At 37.5% G+C, this 21,495-nt stretch overlaps 1 protein-coding gene across 1 annotated transcript; it reads right to left on the bottom strand.

The window, feature by feature from the left end:
- Window positions 1-6,246: 6,246 nt before the first annotated feature.
- LOC140226366 (aldehyde dehydrogenase, dimeric NADP-preferring-like) lies at window positions 6,247-20,657 on the bottom strand. The gene is made up of 12 exons (XM_072306849.1): window positions 20,504-20,657; window positions 19,444-19,587; window positions 17,314-17,409; window positions 16,577-16,798; window positions 15,315-15,478; window positions 13,933-14,163; window positions 12,016-12,142; window positions 11,271-11,341; window positions 10,594-10,709; window positions 9,535-9,670; window positions 7,819-7,957; window positions 6,247-7,015 (listed from the first exon to the last, which is right to left on the bottom strand). Exons 1-12 carry the CDS (start codon window positions 20,525-20,527, stop codon window positions 6,971-6,973), a joined length of 1,515 nt encoding a protein of 504 aa, XP_072162950.1. The 5' UTR covers window positions 20,528-20,657; the 3' UTR covers window positions 6,247-6,970.
- Window positions 20,658-21,495: the final 838 nt, after the last annotated feature.

The following is a 21,495-nucleotide window of genomic DNA, read 5'->3' on the forward strand; positions in this document are numbered from 1 at the left end:
TCACTCATGCAGGGACGCTATATATGGTTGTTCCGCTACGTATTTTCGAAAGCAATTCGCATTTCGTTATAACGGAGCACATTTCTTTTGTTTTTCTTTGTCTGTGGCACTCGGAAAAGACTTCATTATAACGGAAATTTCGCTATAACCATGTTCGTTATAAGCGAATTTTGTACCATAGACTTTAATGGTGATAATTTTGGGACCAGAAGATTTACTTCGTTATAACGAAATTTCGTTATAACCGTGTTCGTTGTAACGGGAGTGCACTGTACTGAATACGCTATGTATTTTACAAGGTTTTCTTTTTTGTGAATTTTGCGAATCAGATGCTATTCGTGAATTTAACCACTCGCGATATTGTTGGGAAGTCCCGATTCCTGAAAAAGATATGGCGGTATACAGTACCTCTAAGTTGTAATCTTTGTCATATTTGAAATTCTCTTTACTACTCCTGATATTATGATTATATCTTTAACACGTTAGTCTTATTTGAAACAATTACATCATACTTCATTGTATCTTCCAGGCTACTGAAAAGGACATGATTTTCATACACATATTTCTAAACATACAGTATGTATTTCTAAACAAACCTGGTATAATTTGTACTGAAATGTATTCTTTAACCCTACAGAACATGTCTTATGGTACACGGCTCCATCGACACCCCTGTAAAACCTCGCACACTTGTATACAGTCCAACCTTGCCTCAAGTTGAATCCATTTGGACTGAAGATATAGTTTTGATGTAGAGAAAATTTGATTTATGAGCGATTAAATTCAGTAGAATATCAAGAGTAGAGGACTTGAAAAGATCTTCAACTTACATTGTAGGTGATTATTCGACTTATGCAAGGTTGACTGTATTTCTTCTGGGTGGAAGTAAACTAATGTATACGCCAAGTATTTTGCGAGGTTTTTATTTTCACGAATTTCGCGAGGTTTCTATTTTCGCAAATTTCGCGAGTCGGGTGCTATTCATGAAATTAAAGACACACGAAAATATTGACTCTGATCCCGATGTGGATGTGACATACGCATGTACATATCTCCGCTCAGTAAAGAACTCCTTGATCGCGAATTTAACCACTCGCGAAATCGTCAGGAATTCCCGAAAATTTAGACTCACGAAAATATATAGCGTATACAGTATGTGGATGCTACTAACTCCAGGTCTAGCTGTGTACTTCAATCGTCAAAATAAAGATTATTTACAGTGCAAATGACTCGTTGAAATCCATTTTGATACTTTAATACAACAACAACCAAAAAAAAAAAAGTAAACCAGGAACTTTTCAATGATTTTTTTTTAGCTTACCATTTATTGTACTGCTACAAGTATTTATCCTGTCGTAACTTGTTTATTCACGAAATGGCAAAAAGTTTTCATTTACACTTTCGACCAGAAAAATCAGCATGTTAAACTAGTGCCAGGTCAGATTATAAAGGGGCAGAGAAAGTCAAAAGATGCAAAGAGAGGGGCAGAATTGTAAGACGGACTTTCATTTGTTGGTTTTTATTCTGAGTTGCAAATATTTTTAAAGGGTATACTGTATACACCGTATATTTCGCGAGTCTAAATTTTCGCGTGGTAAGTCGTGATCGTGGAGTCCTGCACTGCACTAAGAAATGTACATGCGTACGTCACATTCACATCAGGATTAGAGTCAATATTTTCGCGTGTCTTTTAATTTTGCGAATAGCACCCGACTCATGACATTCGCAAAAATAAAAGCCTCGCAAAATATTTGCCATGTACATGTACAGTAGCTGTTCTAAGCTCTAGAGAGCCTTTTGTATCATGAATATTCATTGTGTGATATGAATATTCAGTTTGTATCCTAATGTCTGATGGTCATTTAATGACTTTACATTACAATATGTATTCAAATCTAAACCTTGATATCTTGGAGACGAAAATTGATAAAATGATCTTCTGTGTTTATGGCCGAGTTTTACACTCCATTCTAAAAACCTTGATATGATTTTGTAATCTTGTACTAGTATGTATCGCATTTGGTATTCATTTGTGTGTATATTGGATATTGCATATGACTTCTTCAATAAATTTAACTGCAATTTGACTTGTAGATACTTCACTTTATATCTCTTTGTCTGATTTGTTGTAGTTGTTGTTGTAGCAGTAGTAGTAGTTGTTGTGGTTGTTGTTGTTGAATTAGAGAGAGAGAGAGAGAAAGAGGGATACTTTTTAGGTCAGAGGTTATGTATGCCATCCATTATTCGTGACAATTTATTGATAGCTAATATGAGTGAAAATCCATGTTCAGAACATTTATAATTGTTTTCTATTTTGGATAAAAAATCTGTTTTGCTTTTTTGTGCTCTTTGTGTTTTTTGTTTTTAGGGGGGAGGTTTGTTTGTTTGTTTGTTTTTTTGTTGACATCTACTGCTAGTTCACTGTGGGTAATTGATAAAAACCTAAAATATTGCAAATTTTATGTCACTTCGTTTATGCTTTATGTGCTCAATGGTAAGGTACAAATTGTAGTGGATAGAACTACAGACAGTTCTATCCAGACAGATACCAGACAGATGTACAGACAGATATCACTACATGTATAACAAAACAGTCTGTGGACTGTTAGAAGTAAATAAAAAAATGAATAATGACAATCGTACTAGTAAAATACTCTTGTATCATCGAATCTGGTATTCATATCATTTATTACAGGGTTCATCCATACATTATATCAAATTTACATAATTATTATAATGTATTCATCCTCAGACAAATACATTTAATGCCGAATCATTTTTATTACTGTCATCATCCTTCACACAAATACATTATTGGAAGCGGTTAAACATAATTACATCTACAAGGCACAAATAAAAACAATCAATTTCTAATTTTAATTCATTACCAATTATGCAAATTAAGCTCAAGATTACATTTTAGCCTAATCAAAGGCATTGATAGTCTAATTTTTGATCTGTAACTCTGTTTTAGCATATTCAACAATTGTACATCACAAAAACTTCCAAAACTCATTTCAATTCTTATGTACTTTATTGTTTTCAGAATTTCTTATGTATTTCTGTTTTTCAACTTTTGTTTTTCTTTGTTTTTTCATTGGAAATTGTCACAGACCACTTTTCTACCATAACTAGCACAAAATTAATCAATGAAAATGATTAATTGTAAAAATAATCAGGTTTTTATGACTTTCATGACAGAGCACTGTTTTCCATAGGAAATGTACACAAAATCACAAAATTGTGCCCGTTTTGGGGCGACATTCCATTACAGAAATGGGAGAGGCTTCGCAAAAGTATGTTGCAAATTTGGTCTCAAAAGTTGCGCGAGACTTGAACAAAGTCAAGAAGCCTCGCGACGGGCCTTCTCGCATTACAGAATTATAGTGTGAAACGTCGAGGGGGGGCGGATTCCCCCCCCCCCCCCCCCCCGGCCCTTTTAGGGTTAAACAGGAGGTCACTTGTTGAGAAAGCTTATTCAGTATAAGATTTATGTGTACTGCACTAAATCACATATATATATAAAAAAAAAACAACAACTAACGATCAAAACATATCACAATCATGTTCAGTTTTTAGTTATATTACATATTTGTCTCTATTTCGTCGGCTGAGGGCGTTAAGTTGCCTCTAAACCCATAGGCCTGAATTCACGAACGTGGTACAAATGAAACCATGGTTTAAACCATGGACGAAAACTGTGGAGTGCCAAGTGTCGCACGGAATATTTCGTTACGAAATTGGTCATTTCGTCGACAAAATGACCGTTTCATTAACGAAATTATCATTTCGTGGACGAAGTGTTCATTTAGTTACCAAACGTTGTCATTTCGTTACAAAATAATCATTTCATTGACGAAATGGCAGATTTCGTAACGAAATATTCCATGCGACACTTGGCGCTCCATAGATTTTGTCCATGGTTTAAACCATGGTTTCATTTGTACCACCTTCGTGAATTCGGGTCATAGTGTTCGGGACAACTTAATGCCCTTCTCATTCTCAACAGACGATTTGTTCTTGTCAAGTTACTACACCCATGTACTTAATAGCACTGCACTGTGACTGCCAAGTTTCGGGTGCATACAGGACTTTAAAAACACAGCTGCACTAAATTTGTAACATTTTTTTTTCCTTTTCCTCCTCCTCCTCCTCCGACTCCTTCTTCTTCTTTCTCTTTCTCTTCTTTTTCTTCTTCTTCTCCTTCATCTTTTTCTTCTACTCTCTCATCTTTTTCATCTTTTTTTTCTTTGCCTGCACCTGCTCATAATTTTCCTTTTTATTGTTACTACTTGTATGCATCTACATTGTATGACTAGAAGATCAAAATATACAACCTGAGACACATTCATATTTCAATTGCGGCACTAGGTCACATCAAAAGCCATCAACGCAAGCCTTACATAGCGTGTCTTGCAATATGGCACACTAAACATGGGACACGTATGTAAACATGAAAGGGTTTTCTAATGTGAGCTCATAAGCAAAAGTATGGGCATACCACACACCCTGTCCAAGATCATGGGCACAAGCAAAGGCATGAACATCCCAAACGAAGTGTGGGTACAATATTGTAAAACATTAATACACACACCAGGTAGCATCATATTTACATTAGATGAAATATTAGTGACATGAGATTTGCTCCATACACAATAGCTCCAATCTTATTTTCTCCAAGGACTTACGGATTAGAATAGGTAGTTTGAATATTCGGCTTAGAGTGCAGATGTTTCATGGGAGCAACTGTAGCCGGAGCAAATACCATGGAACGATAATATTATATTTTACAATTTTGAAAATATCAAGAAAAATCAGTTACAAAAATAGAGCATCTCTGAGAAAGCAATGACTGAAAACACAAAATATTTCAATGCAATCTAATATATAATCATATGATCTAATTTCATCATATATGCATCAAAACTGAAGGTGAAAGATGGGAATCTTGAATCAATCTTCACTCATGATATGAAAGCATTCATTTCATCTTTATATCTTATGTAATCATTTTCTCCTTTTTTTTTTTTTTTTGGATATCTTGCAAGTATATATTTCTTGCATAGGAACTTGTACGACTACTTCGAGAGCAGTTGAAATCACCATTGGTTTATCACGGTGACAAAATTTAGTTCCCTAAACATTTTACCTGACATTTAGACTAAATTTGCCACTGGTTACCATGGCAACAAAATTCAGATTCCTAAAACTGAACATGGAATGGCTTAAAAAAAAAAACAAACATGTAAAAGAAACTGGACATGGACCTTAAAAGTTGCATACACACTATGCATCTGATGCTTCCTTAAAATTTAGTCATTTTTTAACCAAAAAATACTCAAAAAATCACTGCATAAGCTACAGATTCCTCATCAAAGCACAAATGTGTGAATGGCAATGCAATATTGGTATCACACTGTCTCATGCTGTTATGCAATTACTGCATGAATTACATACCTGCCAACCCTGAGACTTAATAAATCTGATCAAACAAAGAAAAATTATTTAAAAATCTGAACTTTCATAAATTTCATATACTTTTAGTGTGAACAGATTTTTCCAACAAATGAGATCACACTTGAATTAATGTTTTTTTTTTCTTCCAGTGAAAAATTTGAATATTCAGATTAAAACTGAACAGTTGGCAGGTATGGAATTAAGAAAAGGTACTTCTTCACACTTACAATTACCAATTTCCCACCACATTCATTGCATTGTTGTCTCAGGAAAGGTATTGTATTCTGGCAAGTTGTGTATATACCTTGAAAGATTTGGTGGACTCGAGAAATTTGTCGATACAAAACCTCAGCAAAATTGACATGCATTCAATGCAGTTTTCGGGGGTTTGAAAACCCTGCAGCATTGATTGGGGAGAGAAAACAGGCCAGACTAAATCAACTGCAATTCGCTGCCCACTGACATACAGTAAAATAACGACAAGCGCAGACCTGCTTGAATAAAAGTACCAGTTAACAAATACGCGAATTAAACTGTACATTCGTCGGTAACGTTATACTCCAGTTGCAATTCTTTGTCTGCACATGTACTTGCATTGAGATCAGTGACAGTGCTGTACATAGTTCGTTACACAGAATCCCGAATATATTTGAGTAGGCCCACCCTTTCAATTGCGTGGTATCCCCATCGTAGCAGATCTTTAACAATGACATTGGGATGGATCAAAAAATGCTGAACTACGGGAATGTGCAAGGTATTTTATTACTGGGCAAATTTAGCACGAAAATTTAAAGTATTGATACATCTGTTGATATCAACGCCACAAATATACAGCTTGTAATACCACTACATACAATGTCGCGAAGAGACATCCATGCTCATATACATGTACACTGTACATATGATCCATAATTGACTGCAGCCAGTTAGCGGTTAAGCAAAGAATTTTGTAACTTTAAAAATCATGAGTCAATGTTGTGAAACAAGCAAGCTGGGCCACACAAGCAGCAGAATTCTGAGAAAAAAAAATTAATGTCACTTCTGTATGCAGTATTCAAACCCTTTCTCAACCAAATCATAACAGTCATGGACCAGTGTATCTAATAGAGAATCGCGAAAAAATTTTATGCATTCTACGCAGGGGTGCATTAGCAAAAAGAACGCTAGTGAACTTTGCCTCATGTTCTCAAAAAAAAATATCTGGTACCTTCTGCGAAACAATTACAGTAGGCAGAAGAGAAAAAAGAACATGGCATTTCAGAATTAGGTTCACCTGAATAATTAGAACAAGTCCACTGATAGCGTTGCAATTCAATTCTGCTTGAACTGCCCATGATTCTAGTTTTCTTTATCTTTCCCTTTTAATTCGTATACCTCACTGGTACTTTTATCGACAGGGGAGGGAGACCACACATGAAACAATTCTGTCTCGAGTTGGAGAAAGCGCTCCCTGGTTCCATCCTCCGCTGGCTCCTATTCTGCACCTCGTGTCCTCTGTTACCCTCTGTCTCTTTTACTGCTTCAGAGCTGCCGGTAGGTACCTCTCCATGCCAAAGAACTTCATTCAGAAGACAGAAAGACATATAGGAAAAAAGACAGACACACAGACAGACAAAAAGACAGACAGAGACGGAGATAGACAGACAAAGAGAAAAATAACTTGCTGTAAGAATCATGTTGGAATGTACGTAGTCTCTCTGATAGCTTACTCAGTAATGTCAAAATCATTTCATCCTAACATGTCATGAAAGCAAATATCCAATACAACCCTCCCCAGCCATGGATTAAAGATTGTAGTTATGGCATGAAGGCTGGCAAATCTAAGAAATGGAAGACACATCACCACAATATGAATATGATCACTCTCATCAACAGTATCACTGTCCAAACATACCAAGATTGAAGTTCAAAATGTCATTTTTTTTTCCTTTTTTAATCACATCATCATAGCTGTTATCTCACTGTGGTAATCAGCTCTCAGAATCTTATGATATTCATCAATTTCAAACGATATCATCAATGTCATAGGAAAGTAATTTTATTACAATACTAATCAGTTCATTCTGCATTTCTATGGCAACCATTACATGGAGGGAAAGTGAACTAGCATCACTGGATATTAACTTTAATTCCATCAGTCATTTTGTCGACGAAATGACTATTTCATTAACGAACTGATCATTTCGTCGACGTAATGTTGACATTTCGTAATGAAATTAACATTTCGTCGACAAAATCGATGAAATGACCGATTTCGTAACGAAACAGGCCATGCGGCACTTGGGGCCCCATACAAAACTACGGTCTTTGTCAATGGTTTACACCATGGTTTCAATTGCATCACCTCAAGAGGTCACTCACCTTGAAGACGATGGCGATGAAGAACCCGAGGAGGGTGAGTCTCAGGAAGGTGGAGAAGAATCCCTTCTTCTTGGGGGACTTGGCCAGGATCCAGCGGGCCACCGCTGCATTTCGCTCCGTGTAGGGAGGGTACCGGATCCTAAGCATCAATCAACAGGAGTTAAAAAATGGGCCTTAGAATCTCTACAATCTGATTGGTCAATTGTCAAATTGATTTTTACTGATCCACCCCGAGCCATGCTTCCGGTAAAATCCAAATGCATGGCTCAAGTCTTGTACAGTGTTGTAGGTGTACCGGACACATGATGGGGGGGGGGGGGGGGGATTGGGGGAAGTTGTATTTCATGAATTTATGGGGCCATTTTATAACACAAATGATACACAGGCCTATTTCGTGGATCAGTGAGAATTGGATGCTCTCGTTTTCAAACTTTGGAACAGTCTAAAACCCACAAGTGCAGCGAGTGGGTTCAAACAGTTCCAAAGTTAAACTCGCGCATCCAATTCTCACCGAACCACTCTGTCCTGTGCATCATTTGTATACAGGCGGGTTGAAAACTAGTGACCCAAGAGCAATGTTTCTTAACAGCCTCATTCAAAGTTATAAAGTTTGGGTCAAATTACAGCTGTTTCTGTGTTTTGCTGTTGCTCTCAACATGGAAGATCTCAAGTTAAATCACCATAATACACCAAGTGAAGGACATTTGCTGTTCAAATCAAATAAAGCTTCTAAATTCTTGGATCTGACTGAAAACCAAATTGTTCCCGATTTCCTAATCAACTTTGAATTTTTTTTTTTCAATTTGTTATGCACAATTAGGCCCAAAGTTCCATTTAATCATAAAAAACAAAAAAACAAACAAAAAAAAAAACATTTAAAACAATACAATTTTTTGATAGCTACTTTCACTAGAAAAGCAATTGACTGTGAGCAGCAAGTTGTTGCCATGGTAACTTTTGCAATGGTAACTGCATCTTTAGTCCCCTACAACTATTGCAAACAGCTTTACGGAACATGATAAGGATCAGGATCTTGAAAACTCAACTGAGCCAGAGTTCCATGTTTAACAATTATCTTCAGTATCTCATCAAGGGACAAATACAAAAGGAAAGTAGAAATAAATCAAACAAGAACCACAACAATTGCTTATAAGCAGATTTACCATTGCAGAGTCACACGTTTTCGATCAGCATATATGCCCTTGTTTGGTGACTTGAAAGTTTGGTTTCGGTGAAAGTACTTCATTAAAGATATAACAGCAACAACAATTTTTTTTTCCAAAATTCGAGAGGACTGCCTCACTTTAAAGGTGTGGGATGGATAATAGTTTGAGTTCAGATGGGGCTTCAGGTTTCAATCTTTTTTTGTGAGATAATGAGAAACCTTTTGTGAAATATGAAAGAGCATACAATTCTAAATAAAGAAAAATTCAAAGTTTATTTGATGAAAATTGGTTTTGAAATGGCTGAGATATCAAAAACCAAAGCAATCCTCACGAAGGAGGGACCCACCTTTTATTAAGGCCACTTTGTTTTACTTTGCAGATATCAATGATTATAAAACTGATTTTTTATACCTCTCAGAAATATATGATCTCTAGTATTTCAAAAGTGGTTACTAATCATCTCGCAAAAAAGTTAAAATTTGAACCAACTATATTATGCCTTTAAATCGTTATTCTCCACCTACATAAATGTTTGGTGCAATCATCTCACCCTTGCATCTTCTCCGTCATCCAGACGCTCTTATCGATCAGGACCGGCTTCTTGTGAGAGAACGCTTCGAAGGAGAACTTTCCGTGGTAAGATCCCATCCCTGAGTTACCAACACCACCAAAGGGCATACTCTCAACTGGGAAAAAAAAGTATTAAAATTACACCAGTGCTTATACAGAATACCGATGAAACGATGTGACAGTATTTAGTTTGAGCATGGTTAGCAAATCGTTGTGTTCACAGATATTCAGTTTGCATGAGGCTGCTGAGAACCAATCAACCAATGGCTTTGATGTCACACTTGGTTGTATAAAGAGTTTGACATTTAGCGGTGGCCTGGCAGCCCAGGGCCACTATAAGTTGACGTACAGTATGGCCACAAAACTTACAAAATGTTGACTTTTGACATCCTGATCGAGCAACTAAGATTTGAAGTGGATTTTCATATTTTCTCTCATTTTGGAACACTACAAGCCACCCATAATTTCAAACTTGAAGATTTTAGTGGCGTGAACAAGCCACAGGAGAGGAAAGTTAGAATGGAGCCCTGTTGTATATCTTGTCACGTCTCTGTGCAAAACCACATCTTGTGAGATTAACCTGGTTTGGATTTCATTATTTTTTTCGAGCTTTGTGTGTGTACATAAATCAACTCAAGAGCGAACTATGATATACACAAGGTATATTCATACTGACCGTTCCAGAACTGATCCTGAAAAATTAGCGAAACTGTAAAATGTCAAAACTTCCTTATTTTTCACCCATTTTCGATCAAAATCTCATCATTGAACTCGTAATATTTTACTCTTTTTTATTAGACTAACTTATATTTGGACTGGATTTCCACTTAAAGTAGTCTCTATTCATTGACAATTAGTTTCTACACATCTGCGTCAATTGCCAAACAAAGTACAATATGGGTTGAACATCAATTCAATATGACATCTAGAAAAGAGATGAATACCAAATATCAAATTCCCAAGTGGAAACGATATGAATGACAGTATCATAAAGCTATCTCAACCACAAAACCACCACTACAATATTTTCAACTCGTACTCGCCGCATGGATGAGGCAGTCGTTTCCAACAAATCCGCCGCTCGACGTCTCATGCGCGACCTTCTCCAAGGTTTTCAGATCGTTGGAAAATGCATAGAGGGCGAGGGGCTTCTCTCTGTGTGCAGAAGAAAACAGAACACGAAAAATTGACCTCGAGAGACAATGAAAACTTTGCAGAGTAAAACAAGCAAGAGACCCAGGGATCTCATGCTCACCTGATTATCACAAATTCATCATAAATGCATTTTTGCAGACCACCACTTGTACCCGAGAACACTGCAAACTTGGGGGTGGGGCATCTTTGTGGTGGGCTTATATTGGGGCATGGTGTCCATATGCATACTTCATCACACTGGTAAAAGATAGCTGCAAAGTACACCCCACCTTGTATTTAGACAATTTAACTATGACGTTTAAAAAACAAACACACTACACAAAAACTTATCTGTAAAAATCCCCCCTTCCCCCTTCGATTGCCTCCCAACCCTGGATCTACTTAAGAATAACCTTGAAAGTGCATTTCTGTTATAGATTTACTCATAGTACTTCCAGTTTTAAACAATATGTAGAAAAGTGGATATTCAATTTGGCCTACTGTTGGCTGGTTTTGAGATGGCCGTTCACATTCATTTGAGAGCATCTCCCCTACCCATTAATTCTGAGACCCAACACTAACCTGCTATTGATGAAGTCAATGGCTTCCTCCACACTGTTCACATTGTGGATCGGGAGAATGGGGCCAAAGATCTAGGAAGTATGAGGGATCAGAGGTAGATGAAAAAAGATTAGAATATTATCCATTCACAGAGAGACAATAATAATGACAATGACACACAGCATGTTCAGAGTAAATACTAATGATAGTAATAGACATATAAGTGTAGTATTATTAAAAACAATCACATGTAGTGGTTTAGAGGGTAGAGTAGCAGTAGTAGCAATACATTTAGTAGTAGCAGTGGTTAGTACATGTAGTAGTAGTAGTAGTAGTAGTAGTAGCAGTAGTAGTAGTAGTAGTAGTAGTAGTAGTAGTAGTAGTAGTAGTAGTAGTAGTAGTAGTAGTAGTAGTAGTAGTAGTAGTAGTAGTAGTAGTAGTAGTAGTGGACTAGTATGTACACTGTAGTGTTAAAACAATTATAATAATATTGAAAACAATGTTGCTCATGACGATGATAATATATACAAAAGCATACAAAAAGTAACAATGATACTAGTAATAGTCACAGTAAAAGTAGCAATAACAGGAACAGTAATAGTAATATAATGGCAATAGTAATAGCAATGGTGGTAATAATAAAAGTACAATTTGTACTTAACTAGCAATAGTAACAGTTATAGTTATAATGATGACAATGATGATAATAATGAGAATATTACCAAAATAAATCAGTCAAAATCATAATCATAATCGGTAGTCTCACCTCATCTGTCATACACTGTGCATTCAATGGAGGATTGAGGATCACCGTGGGTTCTATGTAGAGATCAGACTCATCTGTCCGCCCACCGATGGCGATGGTCTGGCCTTCCAACATGGCCGATATTCTCCTGCAAAGAAATTTTTTGTTGACTTGATTTTCTCTTGATTTGCTTTCATTTGTGACAGGCCACAACGGTTTCAGGCAAAAGTCGGGAATTTTGACAATTCATTTTTTTTATTGAATCACATAGCCCATTTCCTAAGCTTTGCATTGACATATAACACTTTTATTCTCCACCACTGTAATTGGGCATATAAAGCAAAATACAATGCACTTTTTTATTTGTTAGCCTGACAAAATTGGGAGAAAACGGGCTTTGAAAGTTCATCTCACGTAGCAACACTGGGCACATTGACGCGTCATCAAAAAGAAGATCGAAAGTGACGAGTGCGATGCAATATAAGCTATTCAAAATTCCATTCTCAATAACAAAACCTTACTCTTATGCCATGAAATTTAGTATAGATGTAGAAAACATACCAAGGATTCTATTTCTGCAAAAAACCAAAATCAACAAAAATACTGGTCAAAATCTTTGTACCCCACCTAGGAGGCAATTTGCTCATGCAACTTTCGCCTGAAACTGTTGTCGCGGGCCACAATTTGTGTCACTTTATTGGATACTGCAATTCAACTATGAATCCACTAGACACTCGGGTCAGTTTCAAGCAATTGGCACAAATTTATCAACTCTGTATGCACCCATGCATTTAGAGTACTGTAAAACCTGAAGCTTTCATGAATTGGAGCCGATAGCCTTTACCGCGACATGAAACTTTCATGATTTGCAGCTGTTACTTTAATAATGCATTGTGTAGACAACAATTTTCATGTGCCTTTTACCTTTGAGAATCTTGGCTCCTCACTTAATTTGCAAAATTGTGTGTGTAATGAAAAATTCAAAACAACACAAACAGAATTTCTGATTCAAAGTGCTCTTTCATTGTAAAGATATATCTTACAACTGTAGGTTGTTATTCAGAATTAAAGGAACACATTTTTTTTTACTCAAAATGCTCTGTCATTTTCATGATAAACCTTGAGTTCTCTACTTTATGGTCTTTTGATAGCTAGTCTCCTCTGCTGATGTGACATAACATTTAATCAAAATGTGACCATGCATCCCAAAACGAACAGAAAGTTGCACCTTTTGATTTTACGTGAGGACTCAAAAAGGGTGAAATGGGTCAACCAAGTCAATGTTGGGTTTTTCATATTTTTCTGAAAAAGCCACCCTTCTTCTTCATCATTCTTAAGTTTGGGATCATAAAATGAACAGGAAAGTGTATTTTCAGCGGTTTTTCTACAACCTTTTTTTCAGAGTAGTGAGATCAGGTATGTCTTAGAGGCCCCTTTTCATTTCTTGAAATCCTTTGCACACTCTTCACTTTCAAGTCTAGTAACTTTTGAAGGGATGATGCTACCGCTTTGAAAGTTGGCATTAATCATAGACAGAATGTGTTAATCAAGCTTGTATAATTTCAGCTTAATCTGATACTCTATTCATTGTTGTTGCTCCGGTGGTTCACACCCTGTTTTTTGTCCCATTCATCGCACAACTCTTGGTGAAGATTAAGCGCTGAAAGCGACCCTGTACTTCAGAGCCTCTTTTCTCCGTTCACACTTTTCCAGCAGGTCCAGAGTGCGTCCTTTCCTTGCAATGTTTAGATAGGTTAGGAGAGTCCATTTCAGTTGAGCTTTACATCATTTTAAAGCTTAGAGTCTGCTCTTTTGGAATCTGCCCTAACTAAAAATCCCTGTCTGGTGACTTTTTGTTGGTTTTGTGATGCAGGGTCACAAATGATCTTTTACTACAATAGTGAAGGCACTGCCCAAGTTGTGGACTCATTTCCTCACTTGAAGTGTCTCGTGTTGACAATCCTGGCATAGTCTGGATGCTTCTGGGGGTCTGCACCGAAGAAATCCTTCAGCGACTTGCGGATGACCTCCAGCAGCTTGTCGTTGAGGCTCGGGTGGCACAGGACGTAGTCGGGTGCGATGCACGTCTGCCCGCAGTTGACGAAGCGCCCCCACGTGGCACGGCGGCCTGAGATTTCCACATCGCTGTTGCGATCGATGTAACAAGGGCTGGATCGGGAAGCAATCAAGTCAGGTTACATAATATGTGTTTGACGAATATCACACAGTGGTAGATTAGGAACTACCTGTAGGCCTAGACACTTAGAAACATTCATTAGGGCTACCAGGCAAGTAGAAGACAGTTAACAGTCGTTTTCAGCAGCTTAACCCGTTGAGAACGAGTCCCGAGTATACTCGGGCAGGTGTCTATGGGAAATGTGTGTTGTAGCAAAATCAGCCCGTCCTCAGTGGGTTAAGATGAGATTGCTACCAATCACACACTGGAAAATCATTTCCCATGTTATGTCATCATATTTTCACCAAATTATCACATTTATTTCTCTTTCCTTAGTAGTGGATGTCTTGATTCCACGGAATTAAAAACACAAGAAACTCATCATACCCGGCAGAGCACAAAAAATTACTTGCTCGAAATTATTCACTATTAGATCACTGGGGCTTCTTCTCTCAATCATCATCATCATCACCATCACCATCACCATCACCATTACCATCATCATCACCATCACCATCATCATCACCATCACCATCACCATCACCATCATCATCATCACCACCATCACCCATACCTGCCAACATTTCAAGACGAAATATCTTACTTGTGGATTGCAAAAATCTTATTTTATATGCAAACTGAAGTTAATAATCTTACTTTCGGTCAAATCTTCAGAAAACACACATGAAAGGTATATCTAAATATTTTTTAAAAATCTGATTTCTCTGACAGAAAATCTGATTTTGCTATTTTTAATGTAAAAAATCTTACTGAATCTGATAAAATCTTACTAGTTGGCAAGTATGCATCACCATCACCATCACCATCACCATCACCATCACCATCACCACCACCATCACCATCACCATCACCATCACCACCACCATCACCATCACCATCACCATCACCATCACCACCACCATCACCATCACCATCACCATCACCATCACCATCACCATCATCATTACGATTAACGTCATCACCATCATCACCATTACCATCATCACCACCATCATCATCATCACCATCATCACCCTCATCATCATTATCATATATCATTGTAATCATTTGCATCATCCCCCTCATCTCCCATATCATCTCCATGATCACTCTCACTCTGCATTTTCCTCCTAAAACACTTCACCTCTTTCCACCCAGTTCAAGGGTCAGAGGGGTCAGGTGCTTGGCCGCTGCTGTCATGACGATCTTGGCCACGGTGATGTTCCCGGTGTAGAGAATGTGATCAAATCTCTGGGCTAGAAGCGCTGTGGCCACTGCAGCATCACCGTTCACAACTTGGTAACAGTCCTTGTAGACCCAACAAGAAAAAAGTAAACAAGCAAACAAATAACAGGAGAGATTAGCCACACGGATGTCACAGAACAAAATGTCTATGTTACATTTACAGGGCGAGTAGGTTTAATGAATTGTAGTTTGGCACTGATAGAGTAACATGTTGTGTGGAAATCTGCTTCATGAATAAGAGCTTGTCAGTATAGAAGTAATTAATGCTCATAAGGGACCCTTGTAACAGAGGTGACGCTGCACCTCAAAACCAACACAGAGTCGCAAGACATGGATTTTTAGCGGAGGGCAGATTCTGAAAGAGCAGACTCTAAGCTTTAAAATGATGTATAACTCAATCAAATGGACTCTCCTAACCTATAGATAGTTGAAAGAAAGCACACACTGTGGAAAATGTGTGAACTGAGAAAAGAGGCTCTTAACTTAGGGTCTATTCAAGCACTTAATCTTACCAAGTCATGCTTGCTGTCTAATGAATGGGACTGAAAACAGGATGTCGAACACCATAGCAACAATGAAGGGATAATCGGATTAAGCTGAAACTAAATATGCTCTATTAACACATTCTGTCCATGACTAATACCAACTCTTAAAGTAGTAGCATCATTCTTTCAAAAGATATTAGAGTTGAAAGTGAAGAGTGTTTAAAGGATTTTTCAAGAATGCAAAGAAGCCTCAAAGACATACCTAATTACACTATTCCACAGAAAAGTGTTGTAGAAAAACTATTAAAAACACAACTTCCCATTCTTTTTATGACCCTAAATTTTTTGACATAATGTCGTGGAAGAATTGATCTTTCAGAAAACATGAAAATATAAAGATTGACAAGGTACACCAGTTTCACCTTATTTTGTGTCCTTATGTAAAAACAGGGGGTGCGACTTTTTGTTGGGTCTTGTGATGCACGGTCACATATACATGTACATCTGCAATGATGCAAGATCTGTGCAAAACTTACTGGATTTCAAGTTTTCTCTTTTTAATCATTATAATGGTCATCGGCACTACTATCATGATGACAATTTCATGATGCAATTAACATTATCATTGCTGTCATCATGTAAGAGAATATGTCAAAGAATACAAGGGCCAGCTCACATTGTCGAGGTACTCTGGGAGAACTTTCTCGAAGAGCTCGGCGGTCGCTGGCGAGAGCTCTGAGGGTTTGATGACGGCCGTGTTGCCAGCAACGACTGCGGCGAGGAGGGGTTCCATGATGAGCTGGAAAGGGTAGTTCCACGCCCCTATGATTAGAGACACGCCCAGCGGCTCCCACAGGTTGTACGCTACCTTGTTGAAGGTCATCAGGTTTGTGGGAACCTGCATGTTTCCATTTCAGTTTCAATTTTGTTAATTTCACAGAGCAATAACACTTCACAAAGCACACAAAAAACAAGAAGCCCATGATGAAATACAGAGCTAATGTTAAGAAGTCATACAACAAATAGTTTAAAATAATTTGAAGGTATAAATCTAACAAAGACTATACAGCAAAAAAGGAAAAATCCACTGTGAATAGCTGACCCATGTGCTATAAAATGTACTTGCATAACTTGAGCAAAATATAACATATCAGTTATGTGGACAAAACAGTAAAAAGTCAAAGGAATACAAACGATAAAAAAAATACACTTAAAAAAGACACAAAGGATAATTGTACAAATTCTAATAACACCGTTTCTAGTATCAATTACAATTCTTTTTTTCCACTGGACAAGTCCAGAAACATACTCTTAGCAAATTTCGCATGTAAGTCCAGTCAAGAGATTTAATTATGTGCTCCCTGATCTTTCACTTCAAATGGTGAAATGAAAGAAAACAACTTTCAAACTGACCTTCTGTGGCTGTGTCCACTCTTCCACCTGGTCAAGAAACTGGACCGCTTCATTTTCGGCCAACATGATCTCGAAGCCGTCCGTCTCAAAGGCGGGCTAGAGGGATGAGATTAACCGATTCAAACAGGAGATGAGCACTTTTGTGTAAAATGACTATACTTCGCTATAGAAACTGAATAAAGTCCTGTTTCATGAATACATTACAGAATATTTTGGCTGATGAACAGAAATATGGAGGTTGTTGTTGTTAGTTTGAATGTCATTATCCTTCAATGATTATGAATATTTCAAGAGTGTGATTGCAAAATGGGCTTAGCACCATTTCAATCACTTTAGAGTAAGTCCATCTTCAAATAGAGAAAAACAATGACTTTCAAGTGATACCTTACTTACAACAAAACATGGAATATTTTTGTAGTTATGATTTAAAATATCTAACATTTTCTTATCACTTTTCATGTTTCCGAAGAGCAGTATTGGGTTTTAATCAAAAATATCTCAAATTAAGAAGACAGAACTAACTTGTTAAGTGATCAAACTCTTCATCCACTTATTGCAGCATCAGCTGCAACAATTGCTGAAATTCAAATTATTCAGTTGATGTCACTGGTCCATTTTATGACTCTTTCACCCTTTCTCTGCCAGGGAAGTTTGGATAGTATGCACAGTACCACAGTTTTTTGTTTTTGCTTGTTTGTTTTTTGTTTTTTTTTGTTGTTGTTGTAAGGATTGACACTCAAAGTATGTAAAGCAAACAAGTCAAGCAAACGTAAAGTTCCGCCTCTCTCCATAGAATTCTGTGCTACTCAACTCAGAGGAGTTGCTTTTAGTGCATATGATTAACAATTGCTCTTTACCTCAGCTCAGTACAATGCATAAGATCTTCAAAGCATTCTGAACCTACTGACTTCGTATCGGGGCAATTACCCCCCTGAGGTCTATTACCCCCCCCCCCCCCCCAAATACTGGTAAGCGATAAGGTGAAAGTAAAGATTAGGGTTAAGGTTAGGTTTGGCATTAGAGTTTGGATTAGGGTTAGGGTTAGGATAAGGTTCAGGATTAGGATTAGGATTAGGGTTAGGTTGTTCAATATACAAAATGTGAACATTAGTTACGATAAAAATATTTGCAGACTAAATCGTCTACAGTTATGGTTTTTCAAATGATGAAATTAGTGACAGCTCCTTATACTTTAGGCTTTATTGCAAAATGTATATATGGTGGGATGTTTTGTGATACAACTGACCTACACATACGAATCAGATGTGATATCTCAAAACATTTTTTATATCACTGCTCCCACTGGTAAACTGTACCTTTAATGGGACCTGGTATTATATCTGATGACCCCCCCCCCCCCCTCCAAAAAAAAACCAAAAAAAAGCATGCCAAAGGGATATCAGAAGACCAGTAATAAATTTTGCACAATGTATGAGTTCTCCTTCACCTTTAAGAATATGTAAAGGTGTCTTGAGGGAGACTATCAATCAAACTTTCAGATGCTGGTATGTTTTTGTTGGGATTTTTTTTTTTTTTTTTGCTGGAGTTGGGAGAATCAAGAATGCAGGACATTTCATCTCTTGCTGCGTGATTTACAGGTTTTATATTCCTGCTCACAGCTGCTAATGCCTATCTTTCATCCTGTGACACCAAACAAAACTGGGGGCTATACCCTTCACGCAGCAAACTTTGCTCAAAATTGAATGCCTTTTTTAAAACAAAGTGAAAAGTCATCCTGTAGGCTGAGCTACTTCCATTTAAGTTTTACAAATTAACAAGAATCATAGTAAAATTCAGAAAAAAACTCTTTGCAGGGAATAATGATGCTACACTTTGTTTGTTTGTTTGTTTATATGTTTGTTTACTGGATAGTTGTATTAGCAAATATCAAGGGATTGACACACAGTGGGTGGGGGGGGGGGGTGTAATCGGAAATGGGATGGGGAACTTTTCTTTTTAATTTGAGCTCTATTCTGTTCATAAACAATTGATTCTTTTGATTGAGAAATCTAAAAAGCCTGGAATTGCTGACTCTGAAATTGATCTTTATTGGCAAGACACATTCACATGTTAGTACTTCTTCCATTAATCACAAAATAAAAACTTTCATGGGTAAAACATTGCCCTCACCTTCTTCAAGTCTTTACGAAGGGCATCAATAAAATCCTGACGCCTCTCCCGCATCATCCGCTGACAGTTCTTGAGGTGGCGTATCCGCGCCTCGCACGGCCGCGTCTTGCCGGCGCGGAAGGCTGCCCTCGCTCGCTCCACGACCTGCGAGTAGGTGAGAGAATGCATTTTCAAAAGACGAAGTGAATCTTCACCCTACCGATGAGTTGACTTTGCTTACACATTCTATTGGAGGTTGGTGATATCACTTTTGTTTTTAAAAGGGAAGGTCTATCCTGATAGTACTGGATACTGTTTTGTATGAAGACAGAGAAATCAGAGAAGTGAAGTCCTGGGTACCATTTCATGAAAGTTGTCAGACCTGAGAAATTGTCAGTCTCTGACTACTACTACCATAGTAACTGTCCGTGACCAGAGCTTCACAATCAATCAAAACCAAGGATTTTTCTGAAACTGCCAGAGACTGACAACTTGTCAGGGCTGACAACTTTCATGAAATGGTGCCCAGTAGATCAGTAAAAATTTGGAGGGAAATATCTGATACACAAAAAATTTACAAACTGTAAAAAGTTTTGAGAGTACCCGAAAGACAATTCATGGCAATTCTGTGTAATTTCCATGTTTGAAGTCTAAAAGGCTGATAACAGTCAAGTTCTTGCTAAAAGTAGCCTCGTGAATCCTACACAAAGACTATGTTAATTTGAGGAATTTGCAGGGAAGGGGTTAAACAACAAAATATATTTTTACTATCTGTGCCATTTAGTGACTTTCACCGACTTTCATAGGAGATGGTAAAATGAAACAAAAACATGCAACAAGATTTAAGAATGGAATGACAATTATGATAAACAAATGCACAAAACAAAAACAAAATGTTAAGCAACACCAGAATCCTATGTATCACAAAATGAATTCAAATTCATCAGAAACAAATGTGTATTCTGTGCTGAATGGAAAGGGCTTTAAGTGATACGAGAAATGGATGTTGCAATTTCTTTAAGGGGGCACTCAGATTTAGTAGCACACTTTAAACTGTTAATCATACTGAGAGCAAACTTACCTCCGCTGCATTGACCGTTGCCATGGCGACCTAGGGTTTCCTTTCAGAATGGTCTTGCGAGATGTCGCGGGACTTTCCCAAACTGTCCAGATGGTGGCAGCCCGTGTTCGATAAACAGAGCACCCTCCTTCTAATAGCGTTTGGATGGGGGGGGGGGGGGGGAGGAGAGGATCTCAAGCGGGACTCTTTTGGTATCAGTTGCAAGGAAATGCTGACCTGTATAAAAGTTGAATAAAATGACCAATTAAAATCATATAGCAATTCAACTAGCATAAACAGTGAGCTGAGATGCTCCTAACTGCTCACTCTCACAATATGAATTACTAGATGCTTTTTCTCCACACCTCAAACAACAAACAAAACAAAACAAAACACACACATACACACACAAACAAAGAAAAACAAATCATGGATTTCCAACCATTAAAAAACACTACAATTATACGCCGTATCTTTTGTAATTTCAGAAGTCGGGTGCTATTCGCAAATTTAAAAACATGCGAAATTATTAACTCTGACCTTGACATGAATTTGAGGTGAGCGCTTTATACACGTCTCCCTTCATTACTATACTACAATGTACATAATCACGAATCTGTACCGCTTGCGAAACTGTTGGGAAGTCCCGATTCACAAAAAAAAAATCAATCACTAAATATGTGGTGCATACAGTAAATAACAGCACACAAAATGCAACAAAACAACAAAACAAGAGACACGCACATGCACCTGTAACATACACATCGTAGGTCTATTACTGTATACGTGGATATTTTCGAGCATTTAATTTTTCACGCTCGGCCGGGTAAGAAGAGTTTCGCGTGTTTTTAATTCCGCGGAATTAAGACATCAACTATTGGAACATATATTGTATGGCAAGCAAAAATATTTGCGTGCTTAATATTTTCGCGTTAGTTTTTGGTTGCGAGAAATGCGCGAAAATTTTAACACCACGAAAATTTCCACTTTTACAGTAATCAAAGCTCCATTGT

Source organism: Diadema setosum, chromosome 3, assembly GCF_964275005.1.
Source record: "Diadema setosum chromosome 3, eeDiaSeto1, whole genome shotgun sequence".
In the NCBI taxonomy this organism is placed as follows: Eukaryota; Metazoa; Echinodermata; class Echinoidea; order Diadematoida; family Diadematidae; genus Diadema; species Diadema setosum.

Bases quoted from the DNA above. Each gene is read 5' to 3' on its own strand.
- LOC140226366 (XM_072306849.1), bottom strand. From the start codon at position 20,527: ATGGCAACGGTCAATGCAGCGGAG. The intron at 12,143-13,932 runs GTGAGGAAATGA...ATTTCTTTGCAG, and splicing joins GTCAACACGAGACACTTCAA to GAGAATATCGGCCATGTTGG. The intron at 9,671-10,593 runs GTACGAGTTGAA...TTTTTTTCCCAG, and splicing joins CTGCCTCATCCATGCGGCGA to TTGAGAGTATGCCCTTTGGT.